This window comes from Bufo gargarizans, chromosome 11, assembly GCF_014858855.1.
Source record: "Bufo gargarizans isolate SCDJY-AF-19 chromosome 11, ASM1485885v1, whole genome shotgun sequence".
Classification (NCBI taxonomy): Eukaryota; Metazoa; Chordata; class Amphibia; order Anura; family Bufonidae; genus Bufo; species Bufo gargarizans.
This window is the reverse complement of record NC_058090.1, coordinates 1,577,034-1,600,039: the sequence shown is the minus strand read 5'-3', so window position 1 is coordinate 1,600,039 and position 23,006 is coordinate 1,577,034. Positions and strand designations below refer to the sequence as shown.

At 43.3% G+C, this 23,006-nt stretch overlaps 1 protein-coding gene across 4 annotated transcripts in view; it reads right to left on the bottom strand.

Annotated features, from left to right (window-relative positions):
- Positions 1–1,652: 1,652 nt before the first annotated feature.
- LOC122921949 (pseudouridine-metabolizing bifunctional protein C1861.05-like) overlaps positions 1,653–23,006 on the bottom strand; it is an 84,289-nt gene continuing 62,935 nt past the window's right edge. For all 4 annotated transcript variants that reach the window (XM_044272291.1, XM_044272290.1, XM_044272292.1 and 1 more), the window contains 5 exons: positions 6,955–7,069; positions 6,253–6,390; positions 4,771–4,931; positions 2,957–3,045; positions 1,653–2,153 (listed from right to left, as the gene is read on the bottom strand). In XM_044272291.1, coding sequence (XP_044128226.1) covers positions 1,922–2,153; positions 2,957–3,045; positions 4,771–4,931; positions 6,253–6,390; positions 6,955–7,069 — 735 coding nt within the window. In that variant the 3' untranslated portion in view covers positions 1,653–1,921. The remainder of the gene's footprint in view (positions 2,154–2,956; positions 3,046–4,770; positions 4,932–6,252; positions 6,391–6,954; positions 7,070–23,006) is intronic.

The following is a 23,006-nucleotide window of genomic DNA, read 5'->3' as shown; positions in this document are numbered from 1 at the left end:
GTTGGCATTTGACCAAGATATTTTTCTCACCCAGCATGGGTATATGTAAAATGACACCCCAAAACACATTCCCCAACTTCTCCTGAGTACGGCGATACCAGATGTGTGACACTTTTTTGCAGCCAAGGTGGGCAAAGGGGCACACATTCCAAAGAGCACCTTTCGGATTTTGCAGGCCATTTTTTACACATTTTGATTGCAAAGTTCTTCTCACACATTTGGGCCCCTAAATTGCCAGGGCAGTATAACTACGCCACAAGTGACCCCATTTTGGAAAGAAGACACCCCAAGGTATTCCGTGAGGGGCACGGCGAGTTCCTAGAATTTTTTATTTTTTGTCACAAGTTAGTGGAAAATGATGATTTTTCTTTTTTTTTCTTTTTTCCTTACAAAGTCTCATATTCCACTAACTTGCGACAAAAAATAAAAAATTCTAGGAACTCGCTGTGCCCCTCACGGAATACCTTGGGGTGTCTTCTTTCCAAAATGGGGTCACTTGTGGGGTAGTTATACTGCCCTGGCAATTTAGGGGCCCTAATGTGTGAGAAGTACTTTGCAATCGAAATCTGTAAAAAATGACCGGTGAAATCCGAAAGGTGCACTTTGGAATATGTGCCCCTTTGCCCACCTTGGCTGCAAAAAAGTGTCACACATCTGGTATCGCTGTACTCAGGAGAAGTTGGGGACGGTGTTTTGGGGTGTCATTTTACATATACCCATGCTGGGTGAGAAAAATATCTTGGCAAAAGACAACTTTTCCCATTTTTTTATACAAAGTTGGCATTTGACCAAGATATTTTTCTCACCCAGCATGGGTATATGTAAAATGACACCCCAAAACACCGTCCCCAACTTCTCCTGAGTACAGCGATACCAGATGTGTGACACTTTTTTGCAGCCAAGGTGGGCAAAGGGGCACATATTCCAAAGTGCACCTTTCGGATTTTGCAGGCCATTTTTTACACATTTTGATTGCAAGGTACTTCTCACACATTTGGGCCCCTAAATTGCCAGGGCAGTATAACTACGCCACAAGTGACCCCATTTTGGAAAGAAGACACCCCAAGGTATTCCGTGAGGGGCATGCCGAGTTCCTAGAATTTTTTATTTTTTGTCGCAAGTTAGTGGAATATGAGACTTTGTAAGAAAAAAATAAATAAAATAAAAATCATAATTTTCCGCTAACTTGTGACAAAAAATAAAAAGTTCTATGAACTCACTATGCCCATCAGCGAATACCTTAGGGTGTCTACTTTCCGAAATGGGGTCATTTGTGGGGTTTTTCTACTGTTTGGGCATTGTAGAACCTCAGGAAACATGACAGGTGCTCAGAAAGTCAGAGCTGTTTCAAAAAGCGGAAATTCACATTTTTGTACCATAGTGTGTAAACGCTATAACTTTTACCCAAACCATTTTTTTTTTTTGCCCAAACATTTTTTTTTTATCAAAGACATGTAGAACAATAAATTTGGTGAAAAATTTATATATGGATGTCGTTTTTTTTGCAAAATTTTACAGCTGAAAGTGAAAAATGTCATTTTTTTGCAAAAAAATCGTTACATTTTGATTAATAACAAAAAAAGTTAAAATGTCAGCAGCAATAAAATACCACCAAATGAAAGCTCTATTAGTGAGAAGAAAAGGAGGTAAAATTCATTTGGGTGGTAAGTTGCATGACCGAGCGATAAACGGTGAAAGTAGTGTAGTGCAGAAGTGTAAAAAGTGCTCTGGTCATGAAGGGGGTTTCAGCTAGCGCGGTTGAAGTGGTTAAGGAAGCATCAGGCAGGAGCATGGAAGCAGCAGCATAGAAAGGACACTGGCAAACAGGATGCTGGATGACAAACCCACAGGGAACATCAGGATTACAGTGGGCATGGACTGCAGTCCTAATAGCCAGCTGTTTAATGACACAATCTTCTTTTTAGTGTCTGGTCTTGAGGAATGTCTTCCCATTAGATGGTGAGATGCTCCACACTCTGGGTGCTGGCCACTTCACCTTCACCACTTGCTGTAATATGACACTGACGGGAGAGATATGCTGAGAGATGGGTCCACGTGAGCGAAGGGAGTGACGGGCCACCAAGAGACCTATTCGGACACAGGTGTCTGTGTCATATTCAGCTAGGACTCCTGTAAGGAGTCCAGCCATGAGGCTGTGAGGAATGAAGAAGAAAGGTTACCTTACATTCAAAGAAGACTCAAGTGTAGAGCTGAAGCATTCCCTAATCAGATTTTGGACATCTTTGATGCACGAAAAAAGTGACACTCCAGACAAAACTGTTACAATGTGTTATCCTTGGTGGGGGGTCTTTAGTGGAGGATCATGGTACAAGGATTCACTCTTTGGTGTCCTCTCAAACTCGGTGTCCAACTTTTAGGCACTCCACCATTTATAATACAGCATATCATTTTTTCCTGGAGTGTTACATTAACATCAGTGATGTTGACCTCTACAAATCTCCAGAATGAAGATAGCTACAGGTTGAGCTCCCCTTTAATGTGGGATTTATAGACCAACAGTGGGATTATTGGAAGTTATGTTGGCATCACATATTCTATATTACTGGAATTCTTTCCGCTGTTATACACGTTTCTGGGCCTATCAGCTTGCTATCTAACCACAGGATCAATTTCATAAGAACCTGCTGCAGAATAATTGACCGTGGGTGGAGACCTCAACTATGAAACTCCACAAGGGGTTGTCAAGTGGTCATGGCCTAATATTTCTGTCCTCCTATGGCAGGCAGTAAAGTGGGAAGGGGCTTTTTCTGTAGCCAGTTACCTTATAGCCAGAAAGAGAAGAAGGAAGGGGAAATGGCATGTTTCATGGAACTCATATACAAGAATCCTTTATATATAGTTTTTGACAGTTTTGTGGATTTTTTTTTTACATTTAGTGTTTCTTTAACATCCCCCAAAAATAATATCTGTATATCGAACAGGATATTTTACAGACCTGTCTCCTGCTCCAGATACATTGATGATTTCCTCTGGTGAAATGGGAGCAGCTGGATAATGTACCGCACAAAGATCATCTCTGGATACCTAAAATGACAGAGCATGAAACAATTGCAATGTTTATGTGTGTCCTAGGATTTACATAAAGCATATCTACAAAAAGAAATATCAGCGTCCCTCCTCAAGCCTCTGAAGGTGTACATAACATGGAGTGCAGCAGAAATGTGTGTGTCTTCCCTTCTCCCTGAGTGGGCAGGCGCATCTGGTGAAGCTAGTTAAGTGCTCAGCCTTTTAGATGTCTCTTCACTGCTGCTCCTCCTCCCCTCTCACAACATGTAGAGAGAGAGAGACTGCAGCTGCATCCCCCTTCTCCTCATAAACTATTTACCATTTTACATTAGATGGATTTTTTGTGTCATCGAGGTGGTTTCTACAGGAAGCTGTAAGGGTATGGTATGTGAATTAGATAGAAGTCACTTTCTTTATTCACTCCTATGACAGCCTTGATGTCAGCCTCATAGGAATGAATAGAGAAAATTACTTTCTGTCCTCACGGCAGATGCTGTTGGAGCCGGAGAGTCTGATCTCGGGTCACGTGATGTAAATGCCAACATAGACGAAGGGTGAACATACATAAATAAGTCACTAAGTAGGTCTTTAACCACACAATTGTACAACTGCCAGCGCACTTACAAAGGAGTGAAAAATCTTTGGGGAGTGGGCTTCTCTAAAGGACATCTGTCAGCAGTTTTGTACCTATGACACTGGCTGACATGTTACATGTGCGTTTGGCAGCTGAAGGCATCTGTGTTGGTCCCATGTTTATATGTTCCGCATTACTGGGAAAAATAATTTATTAATCTAAGGCTGGGTTCACACCTGAGCGTATTCGATAAGCGCTTTTTACAGGCGTTTTTATCGGGGGTTTGTATCGGGCATTTTTAATGGGCGGAAACAAGCAAACGCCCATTTAGGCGGGTTCCCACTGAAGTCTGTGGGCGGGAACGCGCGACAATACGCCCCAAAGAAGCTCCTGTACTTCTTGGAGCGTAGGGCGTTTTACAGCACGTTCGTAAGCGCTGTAAAACGCTCAGGTGAGAATCATGCAAATAGGGAAACATTGGTTTTTGCCTGGTGAGCGTTTTACAGCGCGTAGGAACGCGCTGTAAAACGCTCAGGTGTGAACCCAGCCTAAGCAAATGGAGCAATGGGGGCGTTGCCTTTACACCTAGAGGCTCTGTTCTCTCTGCAACTGCCACATCCTCTGCACTTTGATTGACAAGACCAGATGTGATAATGTTTTTCACTGCCAAGCCCTGCCAATCAAAGTGGAGAGGGCTCAGAAAAGATAGCTGAGACTCTAGGTGCCACAGAAACGCCCCCCCATTGCTCCTACAGGCTAATTTACATATATTACATATTCATTTTCCTCAGCAATGCGGGCACATATAAACATGGGACAAACACAGATGCCTTCAGCTGCCAGGCGCACATGTGACAGGTCGGCCAGTGTCATAGGTAGAAATCTGCTGACAGATGTCCTTTAACAATACTTGATTTGTAGGCCTTCTGGTAAACATAAAGGGTAAAATAGGTCTGGGATCCCTTTAAATGAAAGCGTAAATAAATAATTAATTTTGTAGAGAGATGGAAAATGTTATATTCTATTTATCTCCTGCAGAACATGTTCAGACCAACAGATTGAAATCAGCAAAAGGTGGAAACTATTTCAATACCTCTTGACCTAAGAATGCGAAATGATCCTCAAATCCATACAATCAATGCTTGTCAACTGACGTGGATATTTTATACCTTGTCTTTAGCATGAAGGGATACTGTTCCGTCACGCCTGTGGCCACACAAGAGGACCCCGTGGGCTCCCAGAGTAACTATGACGCAGTGTATGTTCTCCAGGAGTGGTAGTGAGAGGCTGATGGCTGTATCCACTATATCTTCTAATTCACATGGAATATCTTGGAAAAGAGACATGTGTCATGGAAACAAACACACCACATCATACATGATAGCGAGGACTACCACCCTCATGGACGTTATTACATTTGTTTTCAATGATGAAAAGGTGATGACAGATGTTAAGAATTTAGCTATTTAGCTTTACGTCTGTCAATCATCTTAAAGGTCAACATTAGACATCTGGAAAATGTGTCTCATTGCCCTTTAGAACATGAAGTCATCCATCAGTGTTATGACTATGGATGTACTGTAAATCTATACAAACTACCTGTAGTCTCATCAGGAGTCGTCGTCTTGTGTAAAGTCTTATAATACTGTATCCACCAATTTCCAGAATTCTCCTACAAGCATTGTGGACTGGGAGCCCAGAAAACCAAGTGCATTGGTGTTAGCTTCATCCATGTCAGAATTCCTTAAAGGGAATCTGTCATCAGCGACCTCCCTATCAAACTGTTTGCATAAACACATAGCTGTGTTTCACTTGTTATGATACCTTTTTTGAAACATGCAGATTAGGCCTTTGGTGCAATGAGGGTGTCCCTATTGCTCTTGCTGTACCCAAGCTCCACTCATTTCTGTGACCAGCCCCTTTGATTGGCTTGGATGCAACACGAGCAATGGTGAGACCCTCATTGCACCAAAGGCCTAATAATAGCTCGGTAAACGAGTCTCAGATCAACAAAAGAAAAACAGCTCTTTAATCAGGTGAACTCCAACTATGCAGGTCATTTATTATACTCATATATGCCTATATTAGGCGTATTTCAGGCGCAGATGGCAGCGCAATTGTTAGTTGTGCCCCCATCTTTGACTTTTCCCCACTCAAGCCGGGTCTAAAATTGAGGGTGTGGCAAGGGCAAGGAAGGGGACGGGGCGGGACGGGTAATTTCAGGCTTAGAAAAATGTCTAAATGTAAGACAGCTCGGAAGCGGTCTTACATTTAGAACTGGCGGAGGATCCGCCAAAGTTATGTAGAGGCCTGCACCTCTTCATAACTTCACGATCCTCCTCCAGCTATAGGGCTATAATAAGACCGGAGTCTAAAACGCCAGTCTTAATAAATGCGCCCCTATGTGTCTATGCAAACAGTTGTATAGGGAGGTCACTGGTGACAGATTCCCTTTAAGTCGGGCATACACATAAGCTAACTGTTTGCCATGTACATCCGAGGCCAGACACCTCTGGTGGGCAGCTTATCGCCCCCCAAAAAAGTTCAACATGCTTACTGAGTCATGAGGCTCCCATATACATTCCGGTCCCAACAAAGTCATGTTTATGGCCAAATGTATTTTATCAGTCCCTAATCTTGGTGTCACTTACCAATATCATCGACGTATTCTAAGGTCCTGTTGATGGCCAAGAGCTCCTTTAAGTTTGGAGAGATGTAGGTTAGAGCCGTCCAGCAGTTTGAGGTGAAAGGTTTAGATGCTTTGTCTATGTCTGTGGGCTCATAACAAACTGCAAAAAAAATAATACAATTAATTTTACACTGAATGGGGATGCCTGGTTCGGAAACCCCATTTTTAAATGTCTCATATGTTAGTATATTATAGAGCATATTGGATATATTAGCTACAAAGAATATCTTTCTTTCTGGAAGACCCAGAATGTCTATGTATTACATCAACAAACCATTGATTTCAATGGGGACCATATAATGCTTATTTTCTTCTGTAGTGCCGCCATAGGTGAAATGAACATTTGTTGCTGGGCTGCCCTACAAATGACAGCAAAGTACATGTGATCAGCAGACTGTCAGGGGACCCTTGCAACAAAAATGGATTGTCTAAAACAGACAACCCCTTTAAGAAACACAACCGCGACACTGACGCAAGTTCAACTTAATATTACGGCATCTTACAGACACCCTAATAAAGCTGAATGTACTGAATTGATATACTGTGACTAGTTAATGTAATAAACACAGACCGGAACCAGTAGAGGACAATTTCCAGCAAGCTCCTGCTTGCTTCAGAACTAAAATAACAGAATGATATCTGCCAGTTATCTTGGCACACTGACCTGGCACAGAATTCTGACGGGCAATTTCACACACATACTGAATGGTTGACACAGGTACATTCCCATCTATGCACAATAGTCGAGCCCTGCAGAGACGGTCTGCAAACTGAGACACCTGGTGGAGGGTGAAAGAATTACATAAGGATACTAAACACATACACAACTTTATTATACTTACTTAGAGGGAAGTTCAAAATCTCTTTCTATTTGCCAGATATACATATATAAGAATATACAATGGGCAAACTTGGGCTGATACGGAGACTGAGTGAACCCTATTTTATGACATCTCATATAGAAACTATAGACCACCATAAACAACAGTCTATGTACACAATGGATCTGCCACAAAGTTGAGTTATGCTAGAACAGTAATGGTTGCCTAATTCTTTCTGTGCCTGCTTAGATCCTTCAGGACAGTCGGTGTTGATCTAGTCTTCATTTGGTTTGACCTACTGCATCGTTAAAGTTACCCTTGGATCAGCATTTTATGACCCCCCACACTTTATTACACACAAAGCGGAGCAAGAGTGGGGATGGTGGCTGACATCAGGGGTGCACCTAGCCTTTCTGCTGCCTGAAGCAAAAACTGAAATGGTGCCCCCACCCTAATGCCAACTTCTTAACTTAACCCCTTCCCTCCAGCCCTACTGTTAAAATATTACATACAGAGCTACAAATCATACAGGGTAATACAGCTCCCTATGGCTCTTATATCCAGTGATGTGTCCTCTGAAGTAGACATTCTCTTTCCTCATCTTCTCCATTCAGACCAGACGGCCATGATGATTTCTTTCAGCCATCTCTCATCTCTGCAGAGTTTGTCAAACAGACATCTTAGTTTCCTACTTTTCCATCCTCCTCCCCACCTTCTGAACACCACATCCTGCCACCTCTAATGCCGTGCCCACTGTACTTCCCAATACTATACTACAGATAATAGCCCTGAAAATATTATTACCACACAAATACCATAGTTCGCCTTCATTAATTATTGGCACACTGTGCCCTAAAGAATAACTGTGCCCTGCAAATAGTGTCCCTGAAACTTATAGTGCTGTAAATATAGTGGCCTCCAAAAATAATTGTGCTAAGCTGATTCTGTGCCAGGGTGTCTCCCAATGTAACAGTCCTTCCAAAAGTCCCACCAATAGTGATAATTCTCTGCCAGGCGGTAACAGTGCACTCACTAGTAATAATGTCCCTTATTTTGCCTCCAGAAGTAATGCTCCCTTACAATGTGCGTTAAGTACAAAAAAAAGCCCCTTTATGTGCCAGTACATAAAAATGCTCCCTTAAAACGTGTCACTACAAAAAATTACCCCTTTTCAGTGCCCCCAGTAGAACAGATGTCCCAATAGTAACCCCCTTATAAAGTGTGCCAGTACAAAAATGCTCATTTTTACAGCTGCAATATCCCCAAAACAATGACCCCCACCTCATTGTGGCCCAACAGCATGCTGCCAAATAAAAATAATAAACATAAATACTTACCTCCATTCTGCTCAGGTGGGCGATGATGATGACACCGGTCTCTCATAGGCTACAGGAACTAGGACTAAAGCCTATCAGAGGGAACAGTGGGACAGAGAGACATCGCTCCTGTGCCCCATTGCAACATTCAACTGTATTGCTGTCCTGTGTACAGCGATGCAGTTAAATATGTTTAGATGACCGTTTCCACAATGGAAGCGCTCATTGTCCATGGCCCTTCTGCTGGCCCTCTCTTGCCCCTACCTGGTGCTGCCTGAGGCAATCGCCTCACCTCGCCTCATTGGTGGTGCACCCCTGCACGCAAGTGTTGGATTATAAGAAACTGAAGGCTAAGGGAAATGGCGTACCATCTCAGTCACTAAAGCTATGGAGCCAATACCGCTTTTATAACACTTCAGAACTTTTCGGCCATGGATGTCAAAGCGACATCAAAATCCACACGTGTTACATTAGGATTTTGATGCAAATTTTGAGCCCGTGCATTGCGTTGACATCCCTTCTACTGCCAGTGTAATGGCTGCTCCATGGCAGTGTAATACCTCAGAGTGGTATTACCATTTCTTCACCCTGCTTCTGTCTTTGATTGCTACCAATAATGTCATCTATCTATTTGTTTCAGGTCCTCTACATTGTGCAGTCCTAATGTTGCTATGAAACTGTTTTGTAAATGTAATGTGCCTGGTTTAGATATACAGCAGACAGATATTTAGATAGAATGGAACTTTCCATTCCATTCTCCCCCTTTTGGGCAGAAGTGGGCTAATCCCATTTCCTACCAAGGGACGGCCAGAAGGAAGTGTAAAGTCAGCCTAATCCAGGGCAGCATCAGATGCAGACGTGACATAATGTAGCAGCGAGGAGAGACCCCCCTCCTGCAGCAGGAGTCTCTCCAGATGGAAGCAGCTCATAGAGCATCCTGACTTCTTGCAGATTTACCAACAGAGTGTCATGAAGGGGTCAACAGCCCAAAGCACCCCACTTCAGAGATATCAGAACAGTCCTAAAGTCTAGCTGTCAGACTAGAGACGAGTTTAGAACAGCAGAGAGAGAAAGCAGAGTACTCAAGTTTGCCAAGAGAAAGCCTGAATATTGTTTGAATACAAGCTGATGCCAGTAAAGCTGTTGAACTTTAAAAAAGTCTGCACTCGACTTATTCTCCACCTCTCTCATTATTCAGCCCCTTTATTTCTTCGGAGCCAAGCCCTGGAAAGCGATGGTATCCAGGTAGGAGCACAAATAGAGGCTATTAAGGCCGCACCACTCGGCATTTCTATAGACCTGGGACACGATAGGCCCTGGGGGGACAGCACATTGCCGGAGCAGTTTTGGAACATCAGGTAAGTGGCATTTTTATAAATGGTGCTGAACCGGAGAGTAACGTCATCATCATATTTGTGAATGCGGAAAAATTTATGATGTAAAAACTTAGTGGCAGCATTGCTGTTTTTTCGCATCCAGAAAGGGTTAAGAATAGTTAATCAGTAAGCTATGTGTACCCCAAAATGGTGCCATTAAAAACTGTAACTTGTCCCACAAAAACCAAACCCTCATATGGCTACATAGACAGACCGGATTTTAAGTGCCGATCCGGGTTTTGGCAGTACCTGGCTGTCCTTAAATAGGCAGCTGGGCTCAGAAGCGAGGTCTCTGTGTAGGGATCGGGGAGCCTTGTGTCTGGATGAAGCCTTGCTACCTGTTTAACGTAAAAACAGGTTGGTGCTGCTATGATCAAGTACTCTTTAAGGCAGAATTGCCGCATGGTGTGAATTACCACCAACACCACAAGGTGACTTTTTGTTTGAATATGACTGCTTGTTTTGTCACTTGCCTAATATGTGAATAAAACACTGAACTGTTTGATCCAAAAATCTTGTTGTTGTCTCTATATTGCGTCCGCTAATCATGTCTACCAGAGTGAAACCCCACAATTGGTGGAGAATGCGGGCAAGAGCAGTGAGGCTGGTGGGAAAGCAGATATTTATAGTTTAGGCATTTTTCAGGCATGGTTTTATGTCGTACATTAAACCAACTGTATTACAACCAGTGCCCCACGACAAAATGGAGGTTGTTGTGAAGGCCCTCATGTAGGCTAATCTGCAGCAGTGAGAGACAAACCTGCGGCAACGCGAGGCTAATAAGCAGCAGTAGGAGACTAACCAGTTGCTGCTACAACACGTGATGGCTTTGCAGACAGCAGGAGCAACCCCAAGCGTCCATGATGCCCGGAAAGCAGTCCATGCCGTGATTCCTAAGATGACCCCCGCAGACGACATTGAAACCTACCTGGCGATGTACGAGAATGTGGCCATCAGGGAAAAGCTACTCCGTGACCAGTGGGCTGAGGTCATCGCTCCGTTCCTGGCATCCGATTCTCAGCAGGTGTATTTCGACTTGCCGGATGATCAAGCGGCCAACTACCAGAAAGTCAAGGTTGAAATTCTGGCAAGACTGGGGGTTATTGTGTTGGTCCGGGCCCAGCGGGTGCATCAGTGGGGGTTCAACCCGGCTGAGCCTGCAACACCCCAGTATTATAACTTACTTCACCTCTTGCAAAAATGGCTACAGCCTGACGTTCTGAGTCCCACTGCTATGCTGGATCGTCTGTTAGCCGATATGTTCTGGAGGGCTTTGCCATGCCCTCTCCAGCACTGGATCAGTCAGGTGACCCCTGGCAATGCCCTTGAGATGGTGGACCTGGTGGAACGCTATGACGCTACCAGGAATCTAAAAGAGGGTTCTGTCGGGAGGGGGTCGGCAAACCCCGTAAATCTGCACCCCAGGCCCGGAGATTTGCAATGACTATGTCCTACCCCATATATTATACCTCTTATTATAACGTGAAAGGAAATAGTGCCCATAGAGAGAAGACATACAAACAAACAGACATACAAACAAATAAACAAACATACATAACCTGGATCACAGGAAGGTGTGCACATCAGTACTACTGCAACTGGCACGGTGCGGTTAAGTACTAAGTATTGCTGAGGCAAATAAAGCGAGACATATAAAACTATGGCCGATGTATTATTGAAAAGAGCTATCAGCTGATGCGTTTACAGATCGTATCCATAACTGAATCCTAAGTCTAGGTGAGAGTACTAAAAGGCAAGGAGATGCAGGGTAATTAGTGGAAAATTAAGGTTTGGGAGCTAACCCACTGGATACACACCACGCGAACCAAGGCGCCCAACGTTTAAGGTATTTGTCGTGGGAGAGAGTTTCCCAGCTAGAAAGCTCTTCAAATCTGCATATTTCCCTTACTCTCTCTATCCATTCCCCTCTAGTTGGAGCTTCTGTCGAGAGCCAATGACGTGGGACAAGGATTTTTGCCGCTGCCACAAAGTGTGATACCAGCGAGAATTTGGAAAGAGGATAGTCCTTATTAGGCAGATTCAGTAGTACGATCTTGGGGGTTAATGGAGTGCCTATAGAGCATATAGATTGAATGTCTTTCGACACCATTCCCCAAAACCCGGTGATTTCCGAACAAGCCCACCATATGTGATAGTTTGTGCCTAAATCTCTATGACATCTCCAACAACACGGAGAGGAGGTGGGGTCCATTTTGTGCAGAATAGTGGGAGCCCTGTACCACTGGGTCACTAATTTGTAAGAATTTTCCTGGATTCGGACACACCGAGAGTAGCTGTGAGAATTACGGAGAATCTCCTCTATATCTGTAGCCACCAGAGGAACTCCCATATCCCTTTCCCATTGAGAAATAAAATGGGGTATATCCTTAGAATTAGCCGCTAGAATCTTATTATACAAAACGTATTCCAAAAAAGTTGGGACACTATACAAATCGAGAATAAATACTGAATGCAATGATGTGGAGGTGCCAACTTCTAATATTTTATTCAGAATAGAACATAAATCACGGAACAAAAGTTTAAACTGAGAAAATGTACCATTTTAAGGGAAGAATATGTTGAATCAGAATTTCATGGTGTCAACAAATCCCCAAAAAGTTGGGACAAGGCCATTTTCACCACTGTGTGGCATCTCCCCTTCTTCTTACAACACTCAACAGACGTCTGGGGACCGAGGAGACCAGTTTCTCAAGTTTAGAAATAGGAATGCTCTCCCATTCTTGTCTAATACAGGCCTCTAACTGTTCAATCGTCTTGGGCCTTCTTTGTTGCACCTTCCTCTTTATGATGCGCCAAATGTTCTCTATAGGTGAAAGATCTGGACTGCAGACTGGCCATTTCAGTCCCCAGATCCTTCTCCTACGCAGCCATGATGTTGTGATTGATGCAGAATGTGGTCTGGCATTATCTTGTTGAAAAATGCAGGGTCTTCCCTGAAAGAGATGACGTCTGGATGGGAGCATATGTTGTTCTAGAACCTGAATATATTTTTCTGCATTGATGGTGCCTTTCCAGACATGCAAGCTGCCCATGCCACACGCACTCATGCAACCCCATACCATCAGAGATGCAGGCTTCTGAACTGAGCGTTGATAACAACTTGGGTTGTCCTTGTCCTCTTTGGTCCGGATGACATGGCGTCCCAGATTTCCAAAAAGAACTTTGAATCGTGACTCGTCTGACCACAGAACAGTCTTCCATTTTGCCACACTCCATTTTAAACGATCCCTGGCCCAGTGAAAACGCCTGAGCTTGTGGATATTGCTTAGAAATGGCTTCTTCTTTGCACTGTAGAGTTTCAGCTGGCAACGACGGATGGCACGGTGGATTGTGTTCACTGACAATGGTTTCTGGAAGTATTCCTGAGCCCATTCTGTGATTTCCTTTACAGTAGCATTCCTGTTTGTGCAGTGTCGTTTAAGGGCCCGGAGATCACGGGCATCCAGTATGGTTTTACGGCCTTGACCCTTACGCACAGAGATTGTTCCAGATTCTCTGAATCTTCGGATGATGTTATGCACAGTTGATGATGATAGATGCAAAGTCTTTGCAATTTTTCGCTGGGTAACACCTTTCTGATATTGCTCCACTATCTTTCTGCGCAACATTGTGGGAATTGGTGATCCTCTACCCATCTTGGCTTCTGAGAGACACTGCCACCCTGAGAAGCTCTTTTTATACCCAATCATGTTGCCAATTGACCTAATTAGTGTTAATTGGTCTTCCAGCTCTTCGTTATGCTCAAATTTACTTTTTCCAGCCTCTTATTGCTACTTGTCCCAACTTTTTGGGGATTTGTTGACACCGTGAAATTTTGAATCAACGTATTTTTCCTTTAAAATGATACATTTACTCGGATTAAACGTTTGATCTGTCATCTACGTTCTATTACAAATAAAATATTGACATTTGCCATCTCCACATCATTGCATTCAGTTTTTATTCACGATTTTTATAATGTCCCAACTCTTTTTTGGAATCCGGTTTGTATATTAAGGAAAGTACCTTCTTCACTGGGAAGTCAGATGTCAAAAGCACGTCGTACCAGGAGGGGAGGTAATTAAGGCAAGTCAGGTCCAAGTATTGTCTGCAGAAAAAACTAAAATGAGCATATTGCAATGTGGACCAATTTTCCAACTTAAGTGACGCCAGTAGATCACTTTCCCGTGGGACTGATCTGTTTTTCAGTATGTCACCTATAGTATGATTACCAAGGCTCCTCCACATATTGTATGTATCAGAGTATCCATTCAGCAGGTAGTATGGGAGGAGTTTAACCGGCATGAGTGGTGTAGGCTGTGAATGTAGTTCGAGTAGGGTCGACAAGGTCTGCCATGTGGAAAGAACCCCTTGATAAAAGGGTGAGGCGTTTGAGAAGGCCCGGCGGTGACCCTGAGTGTTTGGGGTATTGGCTATCTTAGCTTTCCATAGGCTAGCTACCTCAGTTGGGGAGAGAACCTGTCTTGCAATTTGACATCCTAATTTGTGGTTGTTAGGGTTTAGTATTTCTGAGTGAAGTCGGAGGAAAGAGGATAAGTAGTAAAACTTAAAGTCCGGCATGCCAATACCCCCGTTGTGTTTTTGGCGGATTAACAGGTTATACGATAAACGTGGTTTGGTTTGTTTCCAAATAAAGGAAGAGAAAACTCTGCGTAGAGCATTAAAGTAGGGATCAGGTACAAACACCGGGAGCGTCTGAATGGTATAAAGGATTTTAGGGAGAATATAAGTCTTAATCATGTGGACCCTACCTAGCCAGGTCATGAAGGGAACCCGCAGGTCATCCAGTTGTTTTATAATCTCTTTCAGGATAGGGGTGTAGTTGAGGCCACAAAGTTGTGAAGGTTTTGAGGAGATATTTAATCCCAAGTACCGAATATGCGATGTAGCCCATTGGAAAGGGTAGTTAGCAGCTAAGTTTGTGACAGTATTTTGGGGAATATTAATGGCCAATGCATTACACTTTGCTAAATTTATTTTGAAGTTGGAAATATCCCCAAATTTCTCCAATAATTTGAGTAGAGCTGGGAAAGCTTCCGTTGGGTTCGACAACATCAGGAGCATGTCATCTGCAAATGCTGCCACTTTATGCAGAACCACTTTCTCATCTTGTCGTATCGCCTGGATCAGTGTCTCCAGGCAAAGGATAAAAAGTGAGGGAGATAGTGGGCAACCTTGTCGAGTCCCATTAGCAATAGGGAACGATGTAGGCCCGGAGATTTGAGCCGATAAAACCCGCACAGGACGTACCCACGGCGGACCTGGCTCCAATAGTCTGCTGGCTGTGTCAGGAGTCTGGCCATGTAAGGGCTGACTGTCCCCATCGGGTTGAGCCCATGGACACTAACTATGGCTACTGTCAGTCGCTATATGCCAGGAGGCTGTGTGTAACAGGTACCCCAGAGTCTCTAGATCACCTGTGCCAGGTGGAGATAGGAGACACTGTGGTGGAGGCTCTAAGGGAGTCTGGTGACCCTAGTAAGGGCTACTCTGGTGTGATCCACTGAGTATACTGGCCGGAAAGTCGGGGTGATGTGCATCCACGGAGACTTAAAAGACTACCCCACCGCGCTGGTGTCGCTACCCAAGGTGGCTGGTAGATGGACCCACGAGGTCGCTGTCACCACAAATCTACATTATGAACTCATAATAGGAAGAGACTTCCTGGCACTGTGGCCTGCTATAAGTAGTGATGAGCGGCAGGTGCCATATTCGATTTCGACGAAATTCGCGAATATTCGATAGAATATTCGTTTTATATTCGTCGAAATCGAATATTCGTCATTATTCTTGTTATCGCGATTAATATGCGATTTAAATAATCGAATTTCGATTTTAACTTAAAGGCTACTCTCCTATTGAAATCGCAATGCGATTAATTCAAGTTATAATAATCGAATTTCGATTTTAACTTAAAGGCTACTCTCCTATTGAAATCGCAATGCGATTAATTCAAGTTATAATAATCAAATTTCGATTTTAACTTAGCACTGCTATATTCCATATTAGGCTTAGCCTGGTTTACTATGGTTGGCTTGGTAGAATTAGCGAATATGACGAATATATTCGTTATATTCCACAAAACGAAGATAACGAAGTATTCTGCATCTTCGTTTTAGCTACCTATTCGTCAACTTCGCTAATTCTAGCAATCATATAGGAAAGATTACTATAGAGACAGCTAAGTTTAATTCGCTATGCGATTATATGACTGCTTTAAAAAAAATAATAATAATTGAATAATTATAATACCTGATAATTATTATAATTATTCTATTTATAAAAAAAAAGCAAAGTAATATAATCGCAGAGCGAATTAAACTTAGCTGTCTCTATAGTAAACTTTCCTATATGATTGCTAGAATTAGCGAAGTTGATGAATAGGTAGCTAAAACGAAGATGCAGAATACTTTGTTATCTTCGTTTTGTGGAATATGATGAATACATTCGTTATATTCGTTTTGTGGAATATGACGAATACATTCGTCATATTCGCTAATTCTACCAAGCCAACCATAGTAAACCAGGTCCAAGTTGAAATCGCAATTCGATTAATTCAAGTTATAATAATCGAATTTCGATTTTAACTTAGCACTGCTATATTCCATATTAGGCTAGAATTAACGAATATGGAATATAGCAGTGCTAAGTTAAAATCGAAATTCGATTATTATAACTTGAATTAATCGCATTGCTATTTCAATAGGAGAGTAGCCTTTAAGTTAAAATCGAAATTCGATTATTATAACTTGAAAAAATCGAATTGCGATTTCAACGTAATTCTCAAATCTGACAGTACATTCTAGTATATGGAGACGTTCCCATGGTGATGGGGACGCTCCATGAGCACGGAAGTCGGCAGAAGCGGCAACGGGCACTGACTGGAGCAGCCAGGAAGCCAGGAATCCAAAGGACAGGTAAGAACAACTTTAGGGAAGTGGGAAAGAAAAAAATATAACAATTAAAAAAAAGAAGAAAAAAAAAACGAATATTCGAAATATCGAATTTATATCACTATATTCAAAATATTCGCGAATTAGCGAAGTGCCGATATTCGCGAAAAAATTCGATATTCGAATATTCGCGCTCAACACTAGCTATAAGAGTGACTGATACCCATGAGACAAGGGTAACCCTAGGAGAGTGGCACAGCTCAGGGGGGAAACCAGAACCCTGGGAACCTGAGACCGAAGGGCCAGCAGTAGGGGTGACTGCCACTTCGGTGAAAGAGGGGGAGACAACCCCGCTAAGTTTGATGGTGGGAGACGTGGAGGACTTGCCACTGGGTTCTGAATTGGCAGACCTCAATGTCTCCGGGGATAATTTTGGTACCACCCAACATCGGGACCCAAACCTATCCCGCGCCTGGGAAAATGTGTTTATAGTAGATGGTGAACCACAACAACCTGGGGCAGAGTCAGTGTTTCCCCGTTTTGTGGTTCATCAGGATATGTTGTATTGGGTAAACCAACTATGGGGTGAGCCTATTGAACAGTTGGTGGTCCCCAAAACTTATCGCAAGCTTGTGTTAGATCTTGCCCATCAACATGTTCTCGGGGGTCGCCTGGGGCTGCAGAAAACTCAGGGTTCTATTCTACAGCCGTTTTACTGACCCAGCATATTCAAAGAAGTGGAAGAGTTTGGTAAGTCTTGCCCGATCTGCTAGATAACTAGCCCCCAGCCACATTTCCGTAGTCCCCTAGTACCTCTCCCGATTATGGAAGTACCGTTTGACCGAATAGCTATGGACCTCATAGGCCCAGAACCGAAGTCGCCAGAGGGCATCAACACATCTTAGTCATTCTAGACTACACCACTCAGTACCCGGAGGCGGTGCCACTGCGACATACCTTGGACAAACTCATAGCTAAGGAGTTAATGGAGATGTTTTCCTGAGTGGGACTACCTAAAGAGGTTCTGACTGACCAAGGGACCCCTTTTATGTCCAAGGTGATGAGGAAACTCTGTAAGTTGCTGCACATATAACAACTACGGACGTCTGGTTACCATCCGCAAATGGACGGTCTGGTAGAAAGGTTTAACCAAACATTAAAAAATATGTTGAAAAAGGTAGTGTTCGGAGTGCGAGAGGTACCCCAGGCCTCTACTGGGTTCTCGCCCTTCGAACTGCTATATGACAGATACCCTCACTGTCTCTTGGACTCGGCCAAAGAGGCGTGGGAACAACAATCTACTCCACATAAAAGTGTCATTGAGTACGTTACCCAGATGCATGATCGGTAGAGACAGTGCTGCCTCTTGTTAGGGAGCATATGGAGGCAGTTCAGCAAGCCCAAAGTCGGGTCTATAATCGGCAGGCTTGGGTCCGGATCTTTAACCCGGGTGATCGGGTTATAGGTTCTGGTTCCGACCATGGTCAGTAAGTTCCTGGCTAGGTGTCAGGGGCCCTACGAGGTCTTTGATAAAATTGGAGATGTAAACTACAAGGTGAGTCACCAACCACTGATTCCAGGCACCGGACCCGAATACCTCATATGTTGGGTTTCCTCTCTGCTTATAATGGGCACTGCTCATGTCAGCACATAATGTATCTGTTAAAATGCCAAGAACATCCAGAAAAGTATGAAAAAGAGGATCCCATGACTGCGCCCTGTCCTGTGCCTCCTCGTCTGCCCGGTGTGAGTGCCCCGTGTGCCCGCTCCGGATGCTACTTAGATGTCGCCGCTTGCTCCCACTTCATCAGTGGCGACATCTAAGTAGCATCCGGAGCGGGCACACGGGGCACTCACACCGGGCAGACGAGGAGGCACAGGACAGGGCGCAGTCATGGGATCCTCTTTTTCATACTTTTCTGGATGTTCTTGGCATTTTAACAGATACATCATGTGCTGACATGAGCAGTGCCCATTATAAGCAGAGAGGAAACCCAACATATGAGGTATTCGGGTCCGGTGCCTGGAATCAGTGGTTAGTGACTCACGACGAGAGCTGCGGACCAGTAGGAGGTGGATTACAACCTTTTTCGCATGAACATACGTCTCTGCGATTATCACCTCTGGTAGCTGGATGAGATTTCAGCTGTCCGTCCTTACAGGATTCAATAACTGACATAAACTGTTCATGTAGAGCGCGGTCCCCGTACCTTCTGTTTTTTTGCTATTTAGGAGACCGAACCTACTCCCTTAAGGGTACCGCTGCTGTGGTCCATTACTTTTACACCAGACAACGTTTATATATTTTCTCTGAGCTCTATGCAGCCCGGCTCAGGTGAAGCAATAATGATGACACGGCATCTGATAGGCTACAGGAACAAAGACTAAAGCCTATTTTAGGAAAAGGTGGTCCAGGGAGACATCACTCCTGTGTCCCACCGTGGCATTTAACTGTATTGCTGTCCTGAGTACAGCGATGCCGTTTAATATGTAGAGATGAGCGTTTCCACAATAGAAGCACTCATTGTCGATGACCCTTCTGCTGGCCCACTCTTGCGCCTACCTGGTGCTGCCTGAGGCAATCGCCTCACCCTGCCTCATTGGTGGTGCACCCATGGTTGACATGCTCGGCTGAATGATGGTTGTTCAAGTTTCCATAAAACATAAATATTTGCTAGACCAAGGGCATTACATACTACCCATCTGGGGCCCTTGGAAATATGCAGCCCAGGTTGGTCCCATCCTCTTTAGAACTTGTTGGTGAGAACCTGTGCAGGACTCTCCTCTACAGAGAAAGTAGACTTTTAGCAAGCAAAGATGTTGGAAAGTGGCTCAAAGGTCATAAGAAGGGTGTGGAGGGGTTAAACAAACACAAGCCCATCTGCCCTGGGTAGCACACCCCAGGACCATAATGAGACCCCTCTCTTCTATGTTGGCCAACAAGACAGGTGAATTCAGCCTTCAGTGATTTGAGGCATACTGGTTTCCATTGATATATTGCTTCACACCCCCATATGAATGGTTTTAGCTGATAGACAGTGGATCCTTATCAGCCAGCTACGGGTAAGAGGGATTGGCTTGAAATACATAAGCCTCTTTCTACAAGTGAAGCGACACTGGATTTTCTCTACAATATTCTGGGAGTATTAGAGAATCAGAATAGCATATATTGGTCTGCATTACAGGAGTCTTCATTGATGTCTCATGGGCTTCTGGCAAAGAAGGAAAGTGTTCTGCACAGCACGGAGTGTCTCTGTGCTGGCACATATCACAAATGCCCATGTGAAGCGGGACTCTGGAGAGACTATGAATGCATGCTTTTCAACTGCTTACAGCTGAAAAGCGAGCAGAGGTTCTATTCTAAAAACAGGGTTTCTTTTGGGATATTATTCATACAGGGTACTCTTCTAGCATTGTAAGTAGGGCGCTATGATGGTAGCGATGTGCATATTTTAACCTGTGTCCATGAGGGAGAGAGTTAGTCCTGTTGTCACTGGAGGACCAAGAGATGTTTATTGCAGGACCTGTAATTTAATTTATGGTGTGTAGTTTGGTGGTCTGCCCATGGGCTCCCTATGGCCCTCAGCTCACAGGCACTGCACAAATGCCCAAGATGTCTAAAATGAAGGTGTGACCAGTATCTATGGGCAGAGCTCATCTCACATCTTGCTAATGATGATACTGAAAAGTGGGAAACCATGGAAAGGCCCCTTTCCAACAGATACTACAAACCATTCCAAACCTCAACTTGCTTTATTAATCAGATTTTTCTATAAATAAATGTCAGAAAAATTGGGATTTGAATTCTCATTCTTGATGAATTGTGAAAATTAAGGAAACGTTTTTATATGGGACTTGTTGGTAACAAGGTAAGGGTGTGCCGGCCACGTTTATACATACAGTGTGACGACAGGGAACACAAATTCTCTCTTTAATACTGTTAAGCCCTGTTTTCATACTTGCTGATCTTCAGACCTCCCACATCCCTCTTCTCAGTCTTTCCATGTTGTCGTGTAAGTAACAATAACCCTCACATCACCTTGTCATCAAAAGACTTAGTGAAATCTTCTTAGCAACAAGACTATTGTTAAGGTTCTGTATTTATATTCTTCTCAACCCAAATTCTCTTTGATCTCTACAGGTTTGATGGATACAGTTTAAACTGCTTAATATATAATTTGACAGTGATGTCCTGGAAATTTGTGATGTTATAGTATTACTATTAGGCTACTTTCACATCTGCGCTTTGGTTTCCAGTTTTGAAATCTAGCAGAGGATCTCAAAACTGGACCAAAACGGTTCCGTTTGATTTAACACATCGGGATGCATCCGTTCCGTTAGGATGATGTTGTGTTAAATCGAAATGGAACAAACCGGATCCGTCACTAAAAACAATTTAAGTCAATGGGTGATGGATGTTTTTTTTTAGGATTCCAAAAAAACGTATCCAGCACCATTAACTTACAGTGTATTTGTAGTGACGGGTCTGGTTTGTTCTATTTTGATTACCAGGCACAAAATTTCAGCTTGCGGCGGTTTTGTGTCCGGTTACAAAACAAAATGCTACCAGAACGGAATGCATACTGATGCATCCTGAATGGAGCATGCCCCATTCGCAATACATTGGCCTTAAAGGGAACCTGTCACTGGGATTTTGTGTATAGAGCTGAGGACATGGGTTGCTAGATCACCGCTAGCACATCCGCAATACCCAGTCCCTATAGCGCTGTGTGCTTTTCTTGTGTCAAAAAATCGATTTGATACATATACTAATTAACCTGAGATGTGTCCTGTACGTGAGATGAGTCAGGGACAGGACTCATCTCAGGTTAATTTGCATATGTATCAAATATATACATAAATCCCGGTGACAGGTTCCCTTTAAACTGAACCATTTTTGCCTGCTTTTGACATCCTCTGCCGGATCTCAAAACTGAAATGCCAAAACGCTGATGTGAAAGTAGCCTTACAAGGTTACTAGGAAACACAGGGTTTCAGGGCAAAATGGTGATGGCCCCTTAATACCCCCAAAAATATATTTTTTTGTATGTAGCTGTAGAATTATTTTTATTTTATTTATATTACTTGCTTACAGAGCACCAACATATTATGCAGACATTGAGTGATAATTATCAAGCTGGTGTAACGGAAACATGGCTTAGTTACCCAAAGCAACCAATAAGATTCCACATTTCGTTTTCCAAAGAAGCTTTGAAAAATGGAAGGTGGAATCTAATTGTTTGCCATGGGCAACTAAGCCAGTTTCCTTCATATCAATTTTTATAACTCTCCCCCATTATCATAACTTGTTTCCCCATTGGGGTTCACAATCTAAATTCCCTATGTGTGGAAGGAAACTGGAGTACCCAGAGGAAATTCACACAGACTCCATGCTGATGTTGCCCTTGGTTGGATTCAAATCTAGTACTCCAGAGCTAACCACTGAGCCAACATGCTACCCAGTATGGTTGTTTAACAATGTAGTGGAAACTGTTGATTGGTGTAACCGGTGACTAGGGGTGAGCAGTGCCAAATTGGGGTTCCTTGGGCCCACCGCACAAAATAATTTTTGGGAACCAACCCCCATTTTCCCAATAAAGTCAAATAGGGTTTGATTCAAATAAATAGACCCTAGTGCCAAGTCACTGGCTCCAAAGGCAACTCCAAATGTTTTTTTTTCTTCTCGTAGTCGAGATGATATAGGCCAATTCACACAACTGATTTAGAAAAACACGTTTAAAAGATCAGCATGGAATACACACATTTTTTCACGCTTTTTTTAGGTGTTTTTTAATGTGCTTTTTTTAACCAATGGGTTCAATACAAAGCTGAACATTCAGCTTGAGGTTTTTGAAGCAGATCTGCGCCAAAAAAAAACAGCAAAAACAAACACCAAACACATGTACTTACTTGGAGCAGTTTTTTTCTGCTTCCTATTTATTTCAATGGGAGATTCAGCACTGATTCTAATAGGACATTCTGCTTCTTTTTTATTAAAATGAATGGGAGGCGTTTTTGGGAGCAGATTTTGAGGCACAAATTTTTCAAAATCTGCACCAGAAATCTCAGTGTAAACTGGCCCTATGAGAGCCGCCTGAGCGGTCCAGTCCGACACTGAAGGTGAGTAAAAAGATACTTCTAAGGAGGTTGTATCATGCTTCGGTGTGGGAGGGAAACACACTGAGCATAAGAGGTAGGAGGGGAACAGGGAATCAGGCCTGAGTACTAGGGAAGGAAGATGGATACCTCCTAGTAAAACCCTAACCAAAATCCTGACTTGACTATCAGT